Raw genomic sequence first — 24591 nt, 5'->3', positions numbered from 1 at the left:
CGAAAATGACTCCTATACACAATAAGTACTGAGAAATCAAAGGCTGGAAAAGTCAGTCACACAAGGCACCTTATTTACACGAGCACCGTCCGCTCCAATCAGGAGGGAATCCATGCACAGATCTCCTGCTGATCAGAGCAGTATGGAAAGGATGATGGAGGAAAAAATGGAACGAACCAGACCCATGTCTATGTGCAGTTGGATGTAAGGGTACATGTGTCTGCTTACATCCGCTTACCTCTGATTCGTCTCATCCAGGTTGGCCAAAACAAAACACTGTTCCTTTTTTTTTCAGACCTAGATAGACTCGGAGGTACTACCCATAAACTAAACTTCCGATAAGGTCCACCTGAAAAACTGAAAGGCGGACCTCATTGGTATGCCGTGTAAAATGGGCTTAAACTGCAGCTGTCCTGCAACCACTTCCACCTGTCCCCAAATACAAGCATGGGTTCGCAGCATCTAAGATCTGGTTGTGTAAACCTAAATCAGGTGAAATAATTTGATGTTATGACCGAAGTACTTATCTACATAGTATTTGTTAGACAATGCCAAGTGTATGGAACTAAACGTATCACTAAGAAATATGCTTTCATAGGACAAACTGTGCAAGTGGAAAACTTGAGCTGTGTGGGAAAGTGACTAATTTCCTGAGGCTATGGAAAAGTGTCTGTTATCCATGCATGGTATGACAGTGTAACAGACAAACACACGATTAATGCCATGCTATACCCGCTGGCCAAGGGAGTGTGCCCATTTAGCAAACAAATAGCATGCCACTGATAAAACTACCATTTAAGCTGAGTGGAACAAATCAGCCCTTTGAGCATTTCTCTTTTGAGCGTCTGAACTCAAGAAGATATATTTACTACTCAGAAGTCCACAATATCTTAATTTAACTTAACATGTGACAATCCCCCCTTTTCTACACTGGCTAATTAATTTTATTTGCAAGGTTAGCTCAATGGGCACTGTGTGTCTGTTTGGCAGCATCCTCAAAAAGCCTTCCGACATTTCCTTAATGGATTCCTTAGATTTCTAACAGGCATTTTGTCATGTATTGCTCTAGTTGTAGCAATTTTTTCCCATAGCTAAATAAATACAGTAGGTAACATCTACGTCTATAGCGTACATACATTTTAATAAATGAGTGAGTGCAAAGAGCAATAAAGAGCAATGATGCACAGTAAACCAAAGCAATCAATGATAATATCAGTTTGAAATGGTCATAACAATGCAGTTTGATATCTGATTTATATTGGATACTCAATGCAGCGCATTGCATAATGAAACAAACCAGCAGAGTAAAGCGTCTATCATTCGGGATTAAGGATTAAGTATCGTGATTACCAATGATCCTTTGATACTGCACCATCAGCAATAATATTTAAAATGAGAATATGCAACTGTGCAATTTATTATGCAACTCTGATGACTTATGTTTATCAGGGTTGCTGATTGAGAGGAAATCTGTATCCAATGCCTGTGTGCAGCCTTATAGAGAATGTATACTGGTTTTGTACATATTATCTTTTTTTTAATTATGGTTAAGAATAAAGAATAACATTGGAGTGGATCGTGGATGCTTGCTTTTTAGGTCCATACCTCAGTACAAACATTCAGTATGGGCCTGTTTACATTCAGTAAGGGCCTGTTTACACCCAGCCCGTGTGTTAATCATACAGTTCCGATTAAGACACACTACCGAGCAAAACACCTACCATGCGTTAACAATGCGGGGGGTGTTGTGTTGCCATTAATTTGGCAACACGATCGACAGCACTGCAACGATTGTGCAGGGCTCTGCCCAATTGTGGCTGGGCTCTGGTCATTAGGCATTGCTGACCTTAATGGGCAACCCAACTTTTTACATTTCCATTGCAGCAGATAGACAGAGACACCCCTGAAAGTGGAGATAAAGGGGGCTCGATGTGTCATCCCACTTCAACCGATGTTGCGGAATTAAAGTGTATGCTGTCAAAACACACATTCATGGACAATAGTTGATTGGCTGATTTTGATAATAAATTGTATTTCTTTTAAAATATGGCGCAGCAGATGTTAACACAGTACATGCAGCACTGGGAGTTCCTAGGATAGAATCCCAATCAGGACACTATCAGCATGGAGTTTGCATGTTCTCCCTGTGCTTGTGTGGGTTTCCTCTGAGTATTCCGGTTTCCTCCCTGGCAGGTTAATTGGCTCCTGTTTAAATCAGCCCTAGTGTGTATGCATGTGAGATAGGGACCTTAGAGCAGCTTTTCTTAACCAGGGTGCCTTCTGGCCTCCTCAGGAGTGCGCCTTAGGCTGGCCACCAGCTTCATGTAACGAATGACGCTAATCCAGGGAGGGTGGGATTCAGGCCTTGTTCACACCGAAAGCGTGTGCGTTCCAGATCCAAAATTCTGGGGGGAAGTTTATCAGCGATTGCGGTGCGTTCCAGCAGCTACCGCTCTGGTACGCACACGCTTTCGGTGTGAACAAGCCCTTAGTCAAAAAAGAATGGAAGTTCACCTCTTTCCAGGTCTGCTCTGCCTCTTGCTCTCTGCCATGTTATGGGATGGTGGGACACTGATATGAAAGGGAGGACTCTGAGCATGCATGTTTGGATGCAACAAGCATACATGTTCATGCACCCATCATTTAATATAACGATCCTTCTGTGGTCGGATTGGGCCCGCACATCTGATTGGCACCTAATGGCTGTTGGCAGCTTAATCCTGTAATACCTCTGAATAAGAGGAATTTTCATTGCCTCTGTGTATTTAGCTTCAGTCAGTGAGCAGTATAGACACTTACAGATCAGCTTGTAGCTTCCTGGAATTAAGCCCTTTTGTCTTTGCCAGCTCGGCTTTTGTAGAAAACTGCATCACTCTTTAATCCTGACAAACGATTTGATGAGGAAGTACTAAGATAATTCCCACTGTAGAAAAACATAGCCGTCAGCACTGAACGCAGTCTGCCAGCTTCAGGCTACATGTGCCTTCATTATCCCCATTCATGGCAGGCCAGACATAAACCACACACAGATAGAACATTACTACACTGGTCAGTAACTCTTACATAGCTACAGGCCACACAATAGGAAGAATCCATTGTGATGAAGAACACAGGAAGAACACCACAATGATTTCTTACCATTCACCGTTGTTAATTCATGAAAACTGATTGAAGAAGAATGGAACTCAATCCAATCAGCTTTTACAGAGTTCATTCATGAAAACTAGAGACCATATCGACCAATCAAATTCTGAGTATGGTTTTTCAGATAAAAGAATGATAATTAAAACCTGGCAAAAAACAATTCAAACCTAGTCTTTAGCTAGCCCTGGTTGTTATTAGCCAGTCTTGGTTAAGGGCCCTTACTGTGCATGTTCTTGCACAATGCCCCACCCCACCCTACTACAATGAAGCATTTTAGCGAACAGGCTAGTGTGGACAGGCCCTTACTTTGCATGGTGGCAGCTCAGGCAGTGACCAAGCTGTCACTTTCTACATTGTTTTAACCTTTATCAGCAGTATACAATGTGTACACTCCATTCAGGTCCCCACGGAGCAATGACCTGCAGTGGTATCCAGTATGCCGCCCATCATACCCACATTATGATGTGAACAAGGCACGTAGAAAACTTTTATTTTCTATGAGCGACGTGCAGAAAAAACACAGGTGGCCAATACAGTGTGAAAGGGCCCTAAAATCAATCGTTTCTAATGACCCTAATTCACACCAATGCATTCAGCTCCAGTGCTTGAAAAAAAAAATACAGTCGCATGCCTTTTTTGCAGCGAAATGCGCATAAATGTGTGTAAAAACCGCAGAACACACGTGCACGCAAGTGACCTGAGCTGGTGCAGTGGTTAGCACCATGGCTATGCCCGTAGAAGCAGACAGAAGATTCTCCACACTGATTCCAAATGCCAAACAATGGAGTCTGAGAAAGAAGTGACCTCAAAGGGAATTTTAACATACTACTTTAAGTTTGAACACAAGGATTTTTGTAGTGAAGGTAAGAAAAATTGCATAAAATTCCATTATAAATGTGTCTAAACGCAAACATGGAAGCACACACTGAACGCAGGAATTACAGTGTGAACAAGCTCTGAAGAAAACAGGAGCAGAACTGACGTTACTGCACACCCTGTAGTCTCACTTTCCTCTCACGGATATTTGATTGTTTCTCCAGGTTCCACAGCTAAGTGAAACGATTGTTGTACATGTTGTATGCTATTCTCTTATCTTCACAGTACAATGCCGCATGTAAACTAAATATACGGAGGAACATTGCACCATACTGTAACAGAAATTCAGCTATCTACTGTGCTTAGCATCACACCTTTAAAGCAGATCTGCCAAACACTAACCTGTGCAAGTCAAACAGTTATGTTATTGTGACGTACACAACAGGGGCGTAACTAGAAATCACAGGGCCCCATAGCAAAATTTTGCATGGGGCCCCGTGATTGCTAGGTATGCCACTTGCAGAGCCCCACCGGAGAGTGACCCTGCAGAGCCCACCATAGCCTCTCTGTAGTGGGCTCTGCAGGGTCTGAGATCTCTTACCTGTCAGCGCCTCTGTGGTCGCCGGGCCCCGACTCCTGTTCCGTCCTCCTCTGCTAGCGACGGGCCCCGTCTTCTCTTACATCACTGGCCCCACCTGCTCTTAGGTTGCTGGCCAGTGATGTAAGAGGAGGCGGGCCCCGCCTCCTCCATTCCGAACACCACCCTCATCTGCCGCAGCGGATGGCTGTCACTGACACAGCTCCGCAGCGGCAATGAAGGGAAATGCGCCGTGGCCGCTCCTGGGCTGTGTCTGTGACAGCCAGCACCCCCACATGCCATAGCGGCCCTGGCCAGGCCCCCCTGTGCCTGGGCCCCATAGCGGCCGCCTGGGTCGCTATGGCGATTGTTACGCCACTGGTACACAAGTATATGGACCAACAACAAAAAACTTACTTTAAACTCTAAACACATACTTTATCAAAATGTCACAAATTACATTTCATTCAGTTTTACAGCCATAGCACGGTGCAATGCAGACCATACTGCACTGTTAAAAGTACAGCATGATGTACTTTTTTGCAGAACACTGCGGCCCTGGCCAGGCCCCCCTGTGCCTGGGCCCCATAGCGGCCGCCTGGGTCGCTATGGCGATTGTTACGCCACTGGTACACAAGTATATGGACCAACAACAAAAAACTTACTTTAAACTCTAAACACATACTTTATCAAAATGTCACAAATTACATTTCATTCAGTTTTACAGCCATAGCACGGTGCAATGCAGACCATACTGCACTGTTAAAAGTACAGCATGATGTACTTTTTTGCAGAACACACACCACTGCAACACCATGTCGTGAACTAAGATGATTGAAAACAAGGCTGTTCTGCGTTGGGGCTGCGCTTGCCGCCGTTGCCGTCAATGTGTGTGGTGTGAATCGGCCCTCAGGCCCCATTCACATGTGGCTTTAGGCTGCAGCTGGGGATCAGATGAATGTCCCTGATTGCAGACAGATTGCCAAACTGCAGATAATCATTCCACGAATGCGGCTGTTGTCACTCTGTCATTAACTTGAATGGGCACAGCGGTCACATCTGAATGAGAACACCTAGAGAACACCCATTCAAAGTGGATTGAATGACGTGGATTTTAGTCACAAATATACAGCAGAGCCAACAAACCATTCACACTATAAAGCATAAAAAACTTTTTTTATGAGAAAATACATCTCCATCATTGCAACTCGGAAATCTGTTGTACTTGTAAGCCATATAAACAACTGCATATTTCTGCCTCATATTTCTGTGCTTAACATGACAGTACTATACCTGGTAAGCGCCTTGCCATTAAAAATATGATTTACTCCAACTGCACTGAGTAGTAGAAAAAGAAATACATCTTTCACATCTCGCTTGCCTTTGACAAGTACAAGGAAAACAGAGTCTGGTGATCATGTAGTCCTTGTATTAAAGAAATGGAGGTAACAGGCAGAGAACAGCATGCTCCATATTGTGCCATACCTATTATTTCAATCACCTCCAGGAACAGAGATATAGCATTCAAAACATTGATGCTCATCTATATTTCATGAGAAGTTCATTGTTCAGTCTGATAATTGTGTTGCCTGAGGTGCCGACTGAGGTCTTAACTGTTCCATAATATATTAATATAAACGTTTGAAGACACAAAGAGACTCTGTGAAAACCCTACCTGCAATGGCATAGAAATGTCCCATGGCCAGCTTGCCAGGATGCTCACCATTTAGCTGATCAGAATGGGTCTAGGAGTCAGGGTAATAATGTAAGATATCCCACTGCGCTCCAGACCGGTATCCCAATACTAAATCCTCTAGTGGGTGCTGTAGTGACTTGCGGATGGTGCCATGTAGACCAAATATAAAAAGAGAGAGTCACCAGCACACCGGGGTCCACTTTATCGCTCCATCTTAACTGACATTAGATAAAGATGGTATCACAGGAACATTTAGGAACCGCATGTGGTTCCTTCATCAGGCAAAAACAGTGTTAAAGTTGCCACCGGTGTTCTGGCGACTATCTCTTCTATACGTGTCAGGGTTGACTCACTGAGCTCATTGTTCCACTGCTGAGGACATTTAAGGTAATGGTTTATAGGTGTATATATCTTCCTATAGGCTACAACAGGAGTAGGCAACCTTGGCACTCCAGTTAAGGGGGAAATAAAAATCCCAAAATGCCTCTGCCTTTGAGAGTCATGCCTGTGGTTGTCAGTCTTGCACTGCCTCACTGGACTTCAATTGGACTCAATTGATCCCCAACTGGACTGTAGTGCCACAAAAGCTGGAGTGCCATTGTTGCCTGCCCCTGGCCTTGAACAAATCCCACTAGACAGCCAGGACCAGATAAACTCTACAATCCATGAAGCATTACAGGACACTTTCACCAGTGTAACAAAATGCCCCAAGCCCCCTCAAAACTGTAAACTTTGTTAACCGTCCCAAAGTCTATGGAATGCATCAGCGATTGGGGGAGGTAAATTAGGACCTGCAGGGGTGGGCATTACAGCTTACTGTATTGAGGGGGCTAGGGAGAGGGGCTGGGTAATTTTGTTACATTCCAGAAATCCTATATCTGAGGGCTGAGCAGCCTGGAGAGCTGAAACCAAGAGGTCTTAGAAAATCCAGGCCCTGCTGCTATGCCCGCACAGCAGCTGGAGAACTGTCTGGAAAAACCAGAAGACACAGTTTTGCAAATTGTACACACCTGCACTATTTTTACCTAGCAATTTTTTGAGTGTTTACATTAAAAAAAAGATAGTTCTGCTTAAAAGGCCCGTTCATACCAAGCCTGTGGTCTGGTCTAGCCCGGCCAGAAAAAATGTTGCAAGCACAATTTTTTTCTGAACGGACCGGAGGCATTGATGTGACTTGTGTTCCCGTGCGGCCGATTGCATTGCGGCTGGAGGGTGTGGCTACGGTGCCATTCAATTCAATGGACCACCACGCCCCCTCCTGCCCCACAACAAAGTGAGCCGGCCGCAATCCGATGCAGTGTGTTCCAGCCACAATCGGGCCGGAACGCACTGTGCCTGGTGTGAACGGGCCCTTAAAGTGAAATTCAAGCCCAAAGTTTTATTTTAATTTCTTTTGGACAGAGTGGGGAAGGGTCAGATTTTTTACTGAGGATTGTAGTCCGTCACAGGAGCGAGCTTGGAGCGGTGATGTCCTAGTTCAGGAGATTTTCCTCACTTCCTGTTGTGTCACTGTAATTGGAAGTTAAGGCTAAATTTCTAGCTGTATCCTTGCTGGACAGGTTTTCCTTGCTTTGTTCCTGGGACAAGTATCATAATGGTAATTCTTTTCCAGTAGATTTTGTTAGATCTCACTTGGCCCAAAATGGTTATACATTTGCTGGTGAATTTTAAAAGTAAAAGTCTGTTTTAGCTTCCGGTCAGAGCTTTATTGCTGCGCACAAAGCTGTCAGTCTAACATTACATATGTGCTTACAGAATAGGGGAGCAAGGTGATGGCCTGATCAGTGTGCTGCCGCTCCTTTATTGTTCAGTTACAGACAGGTTGGTGACCTGGCTCTGTTTCTTAACTGCAGCAAAGAAAAGTGAGGTCACAACCTACAGCAGCTGCCTGGCTTCGGTGCCTGCATGACTCAGCTAGCTGAACACACAGTTACAAATTATTTAGCAGGTAAAACAATTCATGTATATGTAATTCAAATGAGTGGCAGTTTGCCTGAAGTTCAGGTTTAAAGTGACACTAAACTCAGGAATTAAATCTTAAAAATGCATTCAAGAACCCTAGCTATAAACAAAAATGTATCTTATTTGTGTATCACTCGGCTGTAGATCCTCCAAATCATCTCTTAATTCATAATGACACTGTCCTTCCTTCTGGAGGGGGGCTACTTTTGTTCCCCATGGTCCCTGTGTGTGTTGTAAAGTAGTCACCGCTCCAAGCTCACTCCTGTGATGGACTACAATCTCATGTTTAGTTTATTGTAGTCCGTCACAGGAGCGAGCTTGGAGCGGTGATTACTTTACAACACACACAGGGACCATGGGGAACAAAAGTAGCCACCCTCCAGAAGGAAGGACAGTGTCATTATGAATTAAGAGATGATTTGGAGGATCTACAGCCGAGTGATACACAAGATACATTTTTGTTAATAGTTAAGGTACTTGAATGGATTATTAAGATTTAATGCCGGAGTTTAGTTTATTAGCTAAACCAAGTCTGGACTCATCCAATCATCCAATTTTTACATAGAAGCAACCATAGACATATAACTTATACTGCAGCTGCGCTGTAACGGGCAGCATGAAAGAAATCATTTTTTAAAAGATGAAGTAGTTACAGGAAGAGGAACCAAAAAAAAGAACAGATCATAATTTTCAGATTGGCCACCCTACAATATTGTTCTAACAGCGTTATACAAGATAAATAAGAAAAACATTACTCCTGGATTCAGCAATAGCCACATCACTAGAGTATGCACAGTCCATACACGTGACAGTTTATCCCTTCCCCCACTGCTACTGCCCATCCGTCTGAGATCAACTTGCTGCTTAAAGCACTGAGCATTAAGTCAGGATTTCTAACTTGGAATACAAGCCAGACTCTATTTAAGTGGCATTTATTATTTTAATGACAATTTCTCCATAAGGAGATTTGCTTATCTTCGCTCATTAACTCGCAGACCGTATTTAGGAATTAGCAAGTGAAAACACAAGGCCTGCTTTACTACTTATACAAAACGGGGATTATAATGGTTCATCTGCAATAGGGAATTCTGGGTAATGTCCTGTGCTAGGTCAAAAGAGCCATCTGCTTACCGGCAACCCTGTTAAAACACAAGGCGTGTTTTCAACTGTTAGATCTATAACAGAGGTCCACGGGGTGTATAGAGGAAGACCCACTGTTTTTTTTTCTATGAGTAGAGAGCTAGCCATGGACACAATTCACAGACAACTGGGGTGGAGGGGTCACATTCGTGTGCTTGGTCAAAGAAAATTAAGCTTTTTATTGTTTGCATGAGAACAACCAAATGCCCTGACCATGGATAGCATAAGGGTTTGAATATATCAGGGATCAAGTTTGGTCAATATCATGTGTTCACCAGACCATAAAGTTGAACTGAAGCCAAAACTTTTTTTGATTTTGGGTAGAGTAAGGGAGGGCTATAACCCCTGTGAGCTTTTATTTACCACATGTGTCCCGTTGGAGAGATTTCCCTTCACTTCCTGTCCGTTTGCCTGAAGAAGGAACCGTGCTGGTTCCGAAAATTTGCTGTAAAATGCTACACTATTTCTAGTCAATAAACAAGATTGTCTTGGCATTGCATTGGACTGCGAGTGGCTTACTGTTAGGAAGTGAGAGGAAATCCCTCCAAAGCGAAGAAATCCCCGGTGGTCAGCAGAGTCACCAGGATAAGCTTCCAGATTGGAAGACTTCACAAATGTTCCTGTGACCACTCAAAACTTTCACTGAAGCTCGTCGAAGGCAGGGACTGATGTGAATGTGCAGTATGTAAATCGCTGTGTAAATTGTTGGCCTAATATAAATATCAATAATAAATAAATTGAATAAAAATAACAGTTACCAGGATAAATTCAGAAGGTGATTCTCCCTAACGAGGAATAAAATTAAACCACGACAGGTGTCAGGTATTCTAATCCATGAAAATCGATAGAAAGTCACTCCTACCCCAACTTGATACTAAGTCAATCTCTTTATTGACTATAGTAGTGTCATATTTTAGAGCGACGTTTCGGAACCATGTGGTCCCTTCTTCAGGCACACAAAAAAAGTATTTCAGGCACATTTCAGGCCGTTCTTCAGGCACACCGTTCCGAAACATCGCTCTAAAATGTGACACTACTATAGTCAATAAAGAGATTGACTTAGTATCAAGCTGGAGTGCGAGTGACTTTCTATCGATTTCATGTAACTTGCAGAGGCATCTGCCGTCACTACAGCACCCACCTGACCTCAGGGTTTCTTTCCGGTCAGGAGTGCGATGGGACATGCTTTGTATTAGGTATTCTAATCCCTCTCCACTCTATCCAAAACTAAATAAAAGGTTTTGACTTCAGTTGCACTGTAAAGTATATCCAAGACCAAAACATTTTCCATTTTGAATAGAGTAGGGAATAGCTAAAAGCCCTGTCAGTTTTTTACTATTAAGAAACCCCTCCAATGTGATGGAATAGCCCTCTTACACAGTTGTCACTGTAATAAGCGTGCTCATTGGAAGATTTTTCATCTATTACTGTTCTAGTGGCAATTCAAAACTTTGGATTTTCCCCAGTTTCAGTCCTGGTGTTGGTGGTCACTAGGCTGAAGATAGAGTATCTCCATGACGGGGACACTGGCAACAATAAATCTGACAGGAGTCCTAACCCCTCACCACTCTATCCAAAACTAAAAAAAAAGGTTTTCGGCTTTAGATGTTCTCATGTGCAGCCTTCAGACAGCACTGCTGCTACGTAAATGCTGACACACGTTGATATAAATGAATAGAACAAGTGAAGAATAATACAATTGTAATACAAAGTGTTCATATTTTCTCCTGTTTTACCAATCTGCACACAATATACTTACTGCTCGTAGAGGACATGCGGCTGTAGTCTGACCTGCAAGGCAAGCAATGAAATCTATCAGAATGTATGGCTTTCACTGAATTATTCAGAGAATGCTAAAATCACACTCACACGTCAGAATTATATTTATCTTCAAGTGTTAAAATATTCATTTTGTATGTGAAAAGTTTTCTGCACACAATGGAAGTACAGAGGGAATTATTCTGTGATCTTATCTAATATTATCAGAAGAAAGAGTAGTCTATTGATACTTTCTTATCAACAATACTGGAGATACTGAATGCTGGTGGAGTCTAAAGTTGGCCATACACTGTGCGCAATTTGTCTACTTCCTGATGAATCGGATAAAATTAAAATAGTGGGTGGCCCTGTCGGTGTCCATCCATCTGGTATCCTTCGATCAGAAAATTAATTGGGCATACAGTGGATGTCGACACTGTTTGGGTATTCTGAATACGATAGCCCAACAGGAGATTCGTCCATCCACCCCGGTTATTGCAGATGGAGGTGCATGGACGAATCTCCTGTTTGATATATTTTTTCCGTTCAGCCTGCAGGTAACCGTGTATATCCAAAGTTTGTAGATTTTTGGCTAATAGCACCCAGCTGATTAGCTGCAGTCACTGCTCGGTTAAAACTTTTCAGTCCAGCTCCTACAGTGTGTTGCGCTGCCGGCTTCCCACAAGTCAGTTACTCAATCCATTTTATTGAACTGGTAGGGCCACATGCTGCAAAATTTCAGCCAATTCCAGTGAGATTCTAACAGTGTATGGTAATCTTCAGCCAATCAGCTCACACGTAAAAACCCAAACATCAGGTTGTGAAGTCCATTGAGTTGTAACGCGTGAGCCGATTAGCTAAGGATGATGTCTTTCATCTGGCCACGCTCAGCTACTCAAGCTCTCGCACACTGCATGCGAATGTCTGCGCCTCACAGCTTCACTTTGCTCTGCATGCCGTGTGTCATGGCCACAAGTTTACCTCGGTGTAGATGCGGACATCTTGGAAAACAGCAAGCAGCACAGTAGTGGCATCTCCAAATCTTACTCCAAATCTCAGGCGACTGGCAGTCACAGACACAGTGCCATAGATCTCATACTGCAGATACTCAGCTAAGAGGCTGTAAGCACAGGAGAGCTCTGCTACATTTCAGAAGGAATTTAGGATAAAAGGTATATTTTTCAGGGTAATGCTAAGGCAGAAATAAAATTCCCTTATATTCCCTATAACATAGCAAATCTTCACTTTTTGAGGTAAGGTGAGCATTTCCGATGTGTTTTTATGTTTTTCGTTGCGGTTTGGCAGTATTTTTAAAGGCACATTTTACCGCATTTAGAGAAGAACACTGGGCAGAATAAAAATGAACCCTTGCAGTGGTGCTGAGTTTTTTGACCTGCGACATTGACTTTTGTGTTTATATACTTAAGTGTCCCTGTGCTATGGTCTATGTAGGTATGACTACCGGCCCATTCAAGCGCAGATTCCAAAAACATAGAAGCGATATCTGCGTGGCCCTGACCAGAGCACTTAAAGGTGAGGACATTGACGCCAGTAAACCAGTGGCATTACATTTTGTCCAAAAAACACACCAAATCCATGAGCTCAGAGGGATGGTCATTTAACACCTGGCTAGGCATCCCCGAGGTGGTGACGGAACCCAACAACTCTTGCGACGCGAGAATTATTGGATATATAACCTTTGACATTGTCCATCCCAGAGGCCTCAACACCAACCTAGGTTTATCCTGCTTCCTTGACAGTAGATAACGTCCAGATTCTAACATGATGTGACCACATCCATCATAGTTACTCCATCGGTATTCCGTTTACTATTTCTCCTGAGAGACGTCTCTCTCTAAATTTCCCAGTGGGTCGATAAGGTATTATGCGACAGCCCTGGGATTTTACATATACTAGTTTCCCCTTTTTGTGTGTTTTGTTTGTTTTATTAAGCACCCCTGGTACTGTTCTCCCATCTCTCCTGTTCCACTGATGAGTGACACATCTCATATGTTTGCTATGAGTTGACCTTGTCTGGGCTAGTGACTTCTGTGTGTGTGTGTGTGTGTGTGTGTGTGTGTATATATATATCTATATATATCTATATATAGATATATATAGATATATATAGATATATACATAAATACACACACACACGCGCAATAGGGCCATAGCAATATTGCCCTTTATACGTTTTAGAGGAGACACTTTTCTTCCCATTATTATTATTATCATCATACAGGTCACTTTTATATGCACTATGAGTTTTTTTAATGTTTCTGGTGGTACAGAACATTGGGTGGTCATTGGGTCACGTATTAGACCCTTTGTATTTGTTAGACCTTTATATGCCCCCGATTTCGAACGGAGGCATTTGTGACAGTTTTCTTCCTATCTACGAATCATCTTCCTGATCATTGATAGTTATGTCCACACTAATGTGATTATTTGCTACTGCTTTGGTCATCATCAATTTTTTAACTGCCATCCATATGCTTCTTTTCATTAGTTTGGTTCAGTTGTACTTTGTTGTGTCATAATTGCCTCTAAATACTGTAGTACATGCTGTATCTATCAATGCCGGCCCCTCTTTAAAGGAGAACAATTGGGTCAGGGCTTTTCCCCATAGTTCTCCTAAAGGTCACGGGAGAACACAAACTAGCGTTCTCCCGTGACCCAAAGCTCAGTATACCTTGCGGTATACTGAGACGCCGGAGCCGGAACGAATCCCGACAATACTGTCTGGATCCACCCAGCTGCGTGAGTGACAGCTGGCTCTGCCTATCTAGAGGCAGAGGCAGCAGTGCCCGCCCCCTCCCCCGTCTGTTCCGCCAGTCAGCGCTGGAGAATCGGACAGGGGAGGGGGAATCCATGCAGGGAGCCGTGAGTGACAGTCACGGCTCTCTGCAGGGATAGATCCAGAAGTGAGCGAGCGACGGTATGTGTTCGTTCACTTCCCGATCTACTGAGCCGACCTGTGACAGTTTCATTGTCACAGGTCAGCTCAGATTATGAGGCTGAGTGAAAATCACTCGCCTCATAATTCTCCTTTAATGTGTCCTTTGCTCCGTGGTGTCACTGCGCTCACCAGCTGTCAGTTGCTTAGGAGTTGTGTCAGCAAATGGCGTCCAGGTTACCTGGGTTACAGACGCTACCCTGACCCACATCATGGCGGTGCGTTCCACTTGGCTGTACGGATGGACCACGCCAAGAGTGGCTACTAACCTACGCCGCGGCTCCTCCTTCGCCGTTTGTCGGCACAGGAGCTGCCAGCCTGACACTCCCATCGTCCGCATGACACATGCGCCTGCAGCATGGGATCAGCCTACAGGCTGGACTGAGCTTGCAGATAGCATCATGGTTACCATGACGATCGAGCAGCTGTTCTAAAAAAGTGAGCTGGTTATGTAACTGACACCCCGGTCACATGACATTATATCCGATGTGTGTATTTACTGTTTAATTCAGCACTATGACTATTTTGTGTATGATGTTGCCCATATTTCTTACTATTGGTAGTTTTCAAATGGTTATTTGACAGATTGCACACATTATTAGCAGGTTATGTAAGTCTGTGATGTCACATGAAGGGGCGGATCTGGGGGTTGTCTCACATCTGCATGCCCATTTAAAGCCACATTGTTTGTTAAGACACTTTGTTGATGTTTGAGCCTGATGAAGGGACCCTGCGTGGCCCCGAAAGCGCTTGTCTTCACTTTGACGGTTTATTCAATAAAATGAACATTTGGTGATCCTGAAAGGATTTTTTCGGTGTGCTGTTGACATGCTTCACGGCCAAATTGGGATAACACCTATTTTATATTTGCTACTTGTTTCCATCCACATAGTATAAGATTAAAAAATGCTTTTAAATTTATACTAATAAAATGTAATTTTAAATTGCTTTTACTTGAGTCAGGGTTTCCTAAAAGGTTAAGATTTCTACTTGTTTCTTCTTCTTTGTAATGTTGTGAGAGGTTAAAGAATTACAATCCTGGCTTCTACATTGTATGTTAATGAGATAAACACAATCCTCGAATTTCAGTCCTGTTTTATTTTTTTTGTTCAACCTGCAAGCCGAGTAAAAAAAAATATAACAAATTCCTCCATCTACATTGAACAGCATGGATGAGTGAAGGTCCCACTGAGAGCTTTGCATTCTGACAGTGGCACCAGCCGCTGTCCGAAAACCTGAATGGTGATGGCAGATGAAAAATGCAAGCACTGTTCGGCAAATAAATTTCATACAAGTTTTGTTGGCAAATGTTCGGTCTAATGATCGATTTCTGTCAAGGGGATAGGGTTACCAACGGAGCTAATTTCAGCTACATGTGTAATGGAGTGAGAGGGGATCATGTGTGTCTTTCTATAAGGACAGATCATGTGTAGGGATCCTGTGTGTCTTTCTATAAGGACAGATGATTGTGAAGGTGCTGAGAAAACCTGGAATTGCAACAAAACATCTAAAAAGGTAAAAAAATATATATTTTTCGGTATGCTGTGTGAATGGGAACACATAACAAACATATAGAGGGGTCTTCTGAAACTTGACTGCAAAAGTGGAAATGCACTTTAAGCCATGCAGAATACATACTTAAATAATTGACAATGTTTTACTTAGAAAATAAATGACATTAAAAACCAAGGCATGTATAAAAAACATGTCTGAAAGAACTGCCTGTGTTGCCAACAACAACCAATTAGACTGTCTGATGAAATATAATTCGAAAAAATGGAGAACCTGATTGCTATGGATGGAGCCGTTCTCCTTTTAGACACTTTTCTATATGAATTGCAATATCAGGAATTTTGTGCGTCTACCCCTTATTTTATTAAGTTACATCATTCATTCATTTTGAAGAGAAATATGTTTCTTCTGTTTCAATATAATCTATTAAATTTACAGAAGCAATAGACACTACACAAAGGATATACACTGAGTGGCCAGATTATTATGCACATCTGACGTTTGTAGGCAAATCGGCTATAATTAGCTATAATTTTGCGCTGAAGTTGCTAGAGGGCCAGACCATTATAAATAGGGAAGCAGGTTGTTTGACAGTAGAAGTGATTTTTTTCTGAAGATACGGGTAAACAACGCGATTTAACAGCCTTTGAACGTGAGATGATTGTTGGCGCTCGGAGCCATGGAGCGAGTATCAGCAAAACAGCAGAATTCGTGAAATGTTCAAGAGCAGCTGTTGTTAAAGTGATTAAAGACTGGACTGTCAGCCGAAAATCTGGGTCTGAACGTGCGAATTGTGGCCGTCAGCGACTAGTCAATGTTAGGGCAGAACGGAGAGTGGCAAGACTGGTACAAGACAACAGGAGGGCAACAGTGCAGTGTCAGATTCCTCGCATCACCTTTCAACATCTCGTGGAGTCACGAGGTGGCCCATCGAAGTCATCTCGTGGCCCAACGAAGTACTGATGGGGTGGTCATAATAATCTGGCCACTCAGTGTATACAGTACATGACTAACATCTGTATACTACTTACAACACCGCAGAAACAGTGAAACAAGATGGAGTGGTACAGCTCCTGTATCGTAGTATTCCACAAACAGATCTGAGTATCAAGAATACACAAAGTGACATCATGAAAGAGTATAAAGAGCTTTCTTATTGGTGGCTCCACTTAAAGTGATATTATAGCTAAATGTTTTTAAGCTGTTTCATATGCTGATGAAATCACTCACAATGGATGCCGCTTCTTGATTTTTAAAAGTTTCCTGCACAATCTGCTGGTCCCCTGAGCACTGGCACTGATTTCCTGTTTTAGAGTGGCTCCTTTCCCTTGCAGGGTCCTACGGAGTCACCCCTGTTTGTGCTAGTAAGTTGTGTGTGTCTCCACAACAACACAGGCACAGCAAAGTCAGTTACCCGACTCCTCTTTGCTCCCCTCCCATCTCAAAGTTTATTAGCTGGACACTGATCTGTTCCATGTGACCTTGTACTCAACAAGTTCAGGGATGCTGAGCTGAGAGAGTTGGAGCTGTTTAGAACCATGAAGCTTGAGCAAAAATTTAAACAAAGTTGATCACAGAATTATTAAAGTGGTTGTAAATTTAGTTTGTTAAACATTGAGAGGAGAATTTATCAAAACTGGAGCAGACAGAATCTGGAGCAGTTGCCCATGGCAACCAATCAGCTTCTCTCTTCAGCTTGTTTAGTTAAGGTTTGTAAATGAAACAGAGAAGCTGATTGGTTGCAATGGGCAGCTGCTCCAGATTTTGTGTGATCCAGTTTTGATCATTTCCCTTCTGTGTGTCACAAACAATTGTAATTTTTGGAATAAAATATTGCACTAGTTTTTAACTTTTTTTTCATCCTCAGTGTTGCTGGCCTCATGCAGCCACGCCCTGTCCTACATGCATTCACTTTAGGGTAGTCTGCATGGCATTTCTCAGGGTGAGTTTCCTAATAATAGCAACAGTGGACCATACTTGAATAATGTATATTAAAATGACCACTGGTCTTCATCGGAAGCCTGCGGTAGGGTGACAACACATGAGCAGAATTTGGAGATACAGGAGCAGATTGGGAGAGTGTGGTCACCCTATAAGAGAAATGCCTTAACAAGGAAGAAAGAAAAGGAGAAGAAAACAGGAAAATGAAGAATGAAATGAAAAAAGGGGTGATGGAGTAAGGTGAGAGGCCAGACTTTGCAAGCCCAAGCAAGGAACCAGAGCTGAAATATATTGTAACTTGCAAATTACAAGGGATAAATGCTAGTTTTTGTCTAGAAGCAAAAATAACAGTTCTACTCGCCCGAACCACGAAGCTGGCTGTCTGTTAGACCCCATTCACACGTAGCGACATACCTTTTGCAGCGGCCGGGATAGCGCGACTTTCGGGGCGACGTTCCAGCGACGATCCAGCGACGGTAGCGCGACCTTCTCCGTCGGGCTCCATAGAAAAAAAGCAAAATCGCGCAAAATCCGCCGAAAAAAGGGTCCGGTAGAAGCGACTTGCGACCGCGACGAGCGACGCGCAACATGGAGTTAAGACAGCTCCATTGAATAGCATTGGCCGGCGACTTCTCGCGATATCGTGCGGCAAAAATGTGCGATATCGCGGCGGAAATTCGCTACATGTGAACGGGGCCTTAGAGTGCTCCCTCCAGCCTGTCTCCTCCTCCGCTGCACTGATGTATAGGTTGTGTTGACTCATGGGACCTTAGACCGCTGGAGTGGAGCGGGAGAGCTGGAAGGAGTGGTCTAAAGCAGTGGTCCCCAACCCCCGGGCCGCGGACCGGTACCGGTCCGTGGATCAAATGGTACCGGGCCGCGGGGGCCCCGCACTGCTGACGGGCTTCACAGTGAGGGGGCGGGTCCAGTGACTCACCTCCCCTCCCGGCCGCGTCCATAGTAACAGGCGGCGGGAGGGAAGGTGAGTCACAGGAGACGTGTGTGTCACAAGCCCCGTCCCCTGCAGTGAGTGCACACGACTCCCTGGCTGGGTAAGTCCGAGCGCGGGAGGGGGGAGAGGAGTCAGCAGCAGCTGGGTACAGATATGTCGGTCGGTATCTGGATGCAGGAGTTTGTAGAGGGGCGAGATATATCTGGATAGTGGGGTTTCTAGAGTAGTAATAAATATGTGGAGGGGGGCGGGGTTGTAGAGGGATAAGGCCTCATTCACACACGAATCGGCCTGCACGTACAGCTCCGTGCTGCGTGCGGGGCCGTACCAAGTAGCTGCCGGGAAGGACAGGTGCTGCGTGTGATTAGAACGCAGCCCCCGTCCTTCTCTATGGGGCTACGCGGCCGTACGCCCCCCTACGCTCACCTCATTTGCAGGTCCGTAGGGGTGCGGGTGATCGTATCCATACGCCGCCGGAATGGAACATGTATGCGTCCCGGCCAGAAAACCCGCACCCCTACTGACCTGCAAATGAGGTGAGCGTAGGGGGGCGTACGGCCACGTAGCCCCATAGAGAAGGACGGGGGCTGCGTTCTAATCACACGCAGCACCTGTCCTTCCCGGCAGCTACTTGGTACGGCCCCGCACGCAGCACGGAGCTGTACGTGCAGGCCGATTCGTGTGTGAATGAGGCCTAATAGATATGTGGATGGGGGGTTGTAAAGGGGTCATAGATATGTGGCGGGGGGGATAGTAGTTGTGTACAGCTATTTCATGCTTTTTCTTGTAATTAGAAAAGTGGATTATAATGGGGAATATTACACTGTAATGTTCCCTATTATAATCTATTTCTCTGATTAAATGATTACAGGTAGGCATGTGATCTATCAAAGTTTGAGACTACGTTAGAATGTGTGACCAGTGACGTGGTCACACATTTTAACGTAATCTCGCCCAGTTTTTCGGTGGTGGAATAGGTGAAGAATTCCAACGCTTTCATTTTTTGGTGTAACTGTATTTTATTTTGAAGGCATGTTTAAATACAATTAAATTAAAATTATTAAATCAAAACAATCTAAAATATAAACAATCAACGCCCCCCGCCCCTCAGCGGGCCACGGTAAAATCATCAAATGTTGACCGGTCCGCGGCGATAAAAAGGTTGGGGAGCACTGGTCTAAAGGATCGGGTGAGTATACCGTTGCCTATTTTTGCCCCTAGACCAAAACGATAATCTAACCCTTGGAATGTGGGGGTAGCCTCACTGCAAGGGTTAAGAACATTTTTGCCCAGAGTTCTTTAAATGTTATGATGGTGGAAATTCAAGCCAGGACTTTTAAAGAAAAATTTCCATATTGATGGGTCCTGCATCTCCCAGGGATGCACCGATATATCGCCCGGCAAAACATAGCAGCCGAAACTGGCACTTTTGGCAAAATCCCGAAAGTGCCATGCATGCGTTCTCTCATCCCCACTGGCTCCCAGCGGGGAGGAGAGAAACTGTCAAAGGCGGCCGAGCGCTGCTGGAGGAGAGCGATGTGAGCGGTTGTCGATTCTCCTCCCCGCGCCGATCAGCCTCCTGTCACAGACTGGGATATCGGTGTGGGCGGAGACAACCAGTGCTGTCACAGGAGGCTGAGCTCTGCTCGCTCAGCCTCCTGTGACACCGTGTCAGGATGGAGAGCGAGTACAAGCAGTCAGTAATCTGTAGTGTTTGTAAATAATTGAGGTCATGGTGAGGTTACTATATGCTCAATTATGAATCACCTCCTGTTCATTCATGATTGTGGTTATAGTAAACATACTCTGTCCTCATGTTATAAATAAACAGGAACACTCAGTATAGAGGCTTCCTGTTCATTGATAACAGGGGCTGCAGAATAAGAGATTGACTCTGTGTTCTCAATTTCTTTTTCTATTTTAAAAGGGAAATATCAGGGGTCTGTTTAGACCCCCAATATTTCCCCACAGCCCCTAAAAGTAAAGTAAAAAAAATATTTAATAAAAATGAATAAAAATTAAATATAAAAAAATGTAAAAAGTTTATAAAAAATAAATACAAATAAAATATTTGAAAAAATTTGAATAAAAAACATTTTCGGTTTCGGCCTGACATTTTTTTTTCTTTTTCGTTTTTATTTCGCTGGACCTCTAGTATCTTCCTTACATCAACCTATCAGACCCTCTACACCTAAATTACTCATCCCTCCTACTATGAACAAAATAAGTTAGCACTGAAGCATACAAGAATACAAAGCTAGTGATAGACGTGGTCCAATGGACACCCCCCTGACTTACACAAATATATAACAAATCCCATATACGCTTCCTAACAACATAAGACAATCTCAAATATTCAAGTTTGTTTGTTGGATCAAAGCTGGCCTATGTAGGATGTATACTGTAACTTTATACCCAAAAGAGATGTTCTTAGCTTCCCCTCACTGCAGTCTATGTACCACACTCCCCTTTTGGAGATATTCAGTTACCTCCAAATTCAGAACTATGTACTTTACACCCTGAGACACACAGGATCCCCACTAACTCTTATCCCCTTGAACCACATCTTTCTTAATGACCCTCGTTCCAAATGTGTTGTTCCTTATTTATTTCTCCCTCCTTAACCTTGATTTCAATACCCCCCAACATGCATCTCTCACTGGGAAAGGAATATGGGAAAACCTCTAAAACTGAAACAATATACGCGACACAACTGCACATTGTTTGCTAAGCTCTTCATTCAGTAAAGACAACTATAAGGTTCATGGTGCCCCACAGCCCAGCAAAGTTCGCTAGGGGGGCCTCGGACCTCTGCTTCAGGGGCTGTGGAGCGGTGGGCACACTTAAGCATTATGATAAGACTGCCCTAAAGTGTATCCATTATTTACACAGGGGCAGAAGTATCCCCAAGAATCTATATTGTTGGCTGCACCCACCCACCCGTTCTGAACTTTATTTTAATGGCCGCCAGGCACACCTTGGCCAGCGATAAGCTCCAATTACATTTAGATTTTACAGTAATGGTGCAGATTAGTATATAAATTCAGCTGCCTATATATTTATGGATTGAATGATTGCTTAGATGTGTGGTTTTCACAAATGGTACCCTCTACTGATGATTTTTTTCATCATATGCAGAGTTTCAAATATTGAGGTTTGTGATAGGTTTAGTTTAAAGCATTTTTAATACCTTTAGCTTTAAGAAGGAAATTGCCGTGTTATAATACATTTCTTTGTTTAATACATGCTCCTCAGTTTCCCCAATCAGATGGTATCATCAAGCTTAAATGCATTCAAAGCTGACTGCGAGAGCAGTAATCCTGGTTTTGTATTGCTCGATATTCACTGTACTTCACCTCAGAGGAATGTAACTTTCGTGAATGTACTTCACTTTGAATAGATGTCTGTTGGCACATCGGTTTTCGAGTTTCACTCCAAACAATGGCTTTCCCTAAAAGACATTTCAAAGCCTCGGTCGCCTGGCTTTATCGTGCTCTTTCTTTATGCCATGTTCTCATTTCAGAGAGCCAGTATTTCACCGAACAATAGAACGTGACACACATCCCTTCCAATCTCCTCATTTCAATCTTTTCCTTAAGCACATAGAAATAAATATGTTATTTGAACACTGAGCTATAACCTCCATCTGTGGAACTCAGCGGAGAGCTTAGTCACTACATCTTTAACTGCTGTAGAGATCAAGGATCCCTACTATTTTCAAAGTCAGAAATACAGAGACAACACTAACTAGATAAAAACATCTCGGCACAAAGGGTTTTATGTTTATTTTTAACATCAAGTACATTTGTGATACTATAATTCTAAATTCAAAAGCTTTCCCTGCTCTGTCAAGGTAGCTAAGAAAACGTTCCCACTACACCATGGCTTCATCTTCAAAAGAAATGCTTTTAATCGACATTCAATCTTGGTATCGCAATATATTACTTGGTAATGTATTGTGATACCAAGATTGGACGTCAACCAAGACTGGACCTCAATAAAAGGTGTTTTTTTTTAGCCTGAAGCCATGGCTTCTTCCTAGCTAGTAAAACAGGGGAAACACTGAACGATCACAAAAGTAGCCCGCCGCACACCTAAATGGTTGATCCCCTTATCTTCTTGTGGGGTGCTGGGGTAACATGTGGATGGCACCACGATCAAGTAGCCAGGAAAAAGCTACCAGCACACCATGGCTTCATCTTCAAAAGAAACACCTTTATTGATGTCCAGTCTTGGTTTACATCCAATCTTGGTATCACAATGCATTACCAACTAATATATTGTGATACCAAGATTGGATGTCAACAAAAGAGTTTCTTTTGAAGATGAAGCCATGGTCTGCTGGTAATTTCTTCATAGCTTCTTGTTTGTGGCACCATCCACATGTAGCCATAGACCCCAACAAGAAGATAAGGGGATTAACTGTTTAGGTGTGCAGTGGGTTAGTTCTATGCTCTGTCAATGCTTCCCCTGATTTAGGGCCTGTTCACACCATCCAATGCTTTCATGGCATGGTTCCGTGCCATTAATGCATACTGGATCGCATAAGCAAAGCCTCCCTGCGTTCTGGGGCAGGAGGGGGCGTGGTGGTGCCATTCATTTTAAAGGCACCGCCGATGCGGCTACCGCCTGGAACACATGGTACCGCAATGCCCTGCCTTCCAATGCATGCATAATTTTTTTTGTGATCGCACTGTAATGAAGGGCATGCGTTACCACGTGTTCTGGTGTAGGCATGTCTGTGGTGCCAATAAAACAAATGGCACCACCCCGCCCCAGAATGCGGGGAGGTTTTGCTTATGCTGTGAACGCAGTGCGTGGTGCGAACAGGCCCTAAAACTTACAATTTGTGCTATTAAAATCTAGGTCAAATAAGCGTGACCAGGTTCTGAATAAAAGGCACCACACCCCTAATGTATCAAGTCAAAAAATAAGAAGAGGTGGGGCTTTTTAGGTAGCAAGTGACAAAGACCAAAAGTTACCACATGATAAAACAGGAGTATTTTATTATACAAAGGTTAAAAAAAAAATTAAAAATATTGATACGTGCACATTACAAAACAGAAAAACAGATTGATCTCCAAATAACCATTCCAGAGTTATAATGTGAGGCTAGATGGCCATGACAAACATAATTTATATAACATGCTCTCGTATACAGATGCCACTCTCATATACAGATGCTTCTAAAAAGTGGCCGTTGAGCTGCGACCTCGTGGACACTGGCGGCTCAGAGGTGATTGCGAACTGTGCTCTTTGTGGCTCCCCAAGTTTGGGGTCTCTTTTGATAACCTTCAGCTTTTGACGGTTGTCTGCTTATCACCCTCTCCACACCATCTATTGGGAGATCCTCTCTGTCCTTGGGCATGCTCAGGCCCTTGCTCGGCTGGTCTGGCCAGGCGCGCACGGATTACTCTCTGGGAGCGATCTCCTCTATCTCCTGAGGAAGCGTTTGGAACGCGAAACGCGTTGAGAGAGATTCACCATTACGGCTATAAGAAGAGGCATCTGTATACGAGAACATGTTATATCAATTATGTTTGTCATGGCCATGTAGCCTCACATTATAACTCTGGAATGGTTATTTGGAGATCAATCTGTTTTTCTTTTTCTGTTTTGTAATGTGCACACATCAATTATGTTTTTAAACATCTTTTAACCTTTGTATAATAAAATACTCCTGTTTTATCATGTGGTAATTTTTGGTCTTTGTCACTTGGTACCTAAAAAGCCCCACTTCTTCTCCTTATTTTTTGCTATAGAAATCTGTTGAAATGTTCCCACTATGAGCTTCTATAAAAGCTAAACATTGTTTTTTTTCTCTCTATATTTAAAGTCAAAATGCTTATGATTTAGTTTTTACAAATGTCTTCTCATCTGAATGCACCAAAAAAAAAGGTGCCAAGGTAAAAATAAAGGGAGGAATATGCTAAGGAAACATTTCATTGGAAAATTTTGGTTTTGGATATTTTTCTGGAAACAGCAGCAGCATCAGAGAAGGCACAGTGCAAGGAAATTAGCAGTAGCAGCTAGACACTGGAAATGAAGCATTTATCTGATCAAAGCAGCATTAACAGCAGCAAGGAGGGCACAACCCACCTGATATAAAAAGAAAAAAAAGAGGGAGTACATCCTCG

General features: G+C 43.3%; 1 protein-coding gene across 2 annotated transcripts in view; it reads right to left on the bottom strand.

The window, feature by feature from the left end:
* Positions 1-24591, bottom strand: part of FAM124A (family with sequence similarity 124 member A) — a 64892-nt gene that overhangs the window by 24239 nt on the left and 16062 nt on the right. Inside the window, exon 2 of one of the 2 annotated variants that reach the window (XM_018556453.1) lies at positions 11095-11126. The exons of the other annotated variant lie outside the window; for it this stretch is intronic. Within the exon in view, the coding sequence (XP_018411955.1) occupies positions 11095-11126 (32 nt within the window). The remainder of the gene's footprint in view (positions 1-11094; positions 11127-24591) is intronic. 2 annotated transcript variants of the gene reach the window in all.

The sequence above is a fragment of the Nanorana parkeri genome, unplaced genomic scaffold (assembly GCF_000935625.1).
Source record: "Nanorana parkeri isolate BGI_ZX_2015 unplaced genomic scaffold, ASM93562v1 scaffold238, whole genome shotgun sequence".
Taxonomy (NCBI): domain Eukaryota; kingdom Metazoa; phylum Chordata; class Amphibia; order Anura; family Dicroglossidae; genus Nanorana; species Nanorana parkeri.
The sequence above is the reverse complement of the archived record's forward strand: the minus strand, read 5'-3'. Positions and strand labels throughout refer to the sequence as shown.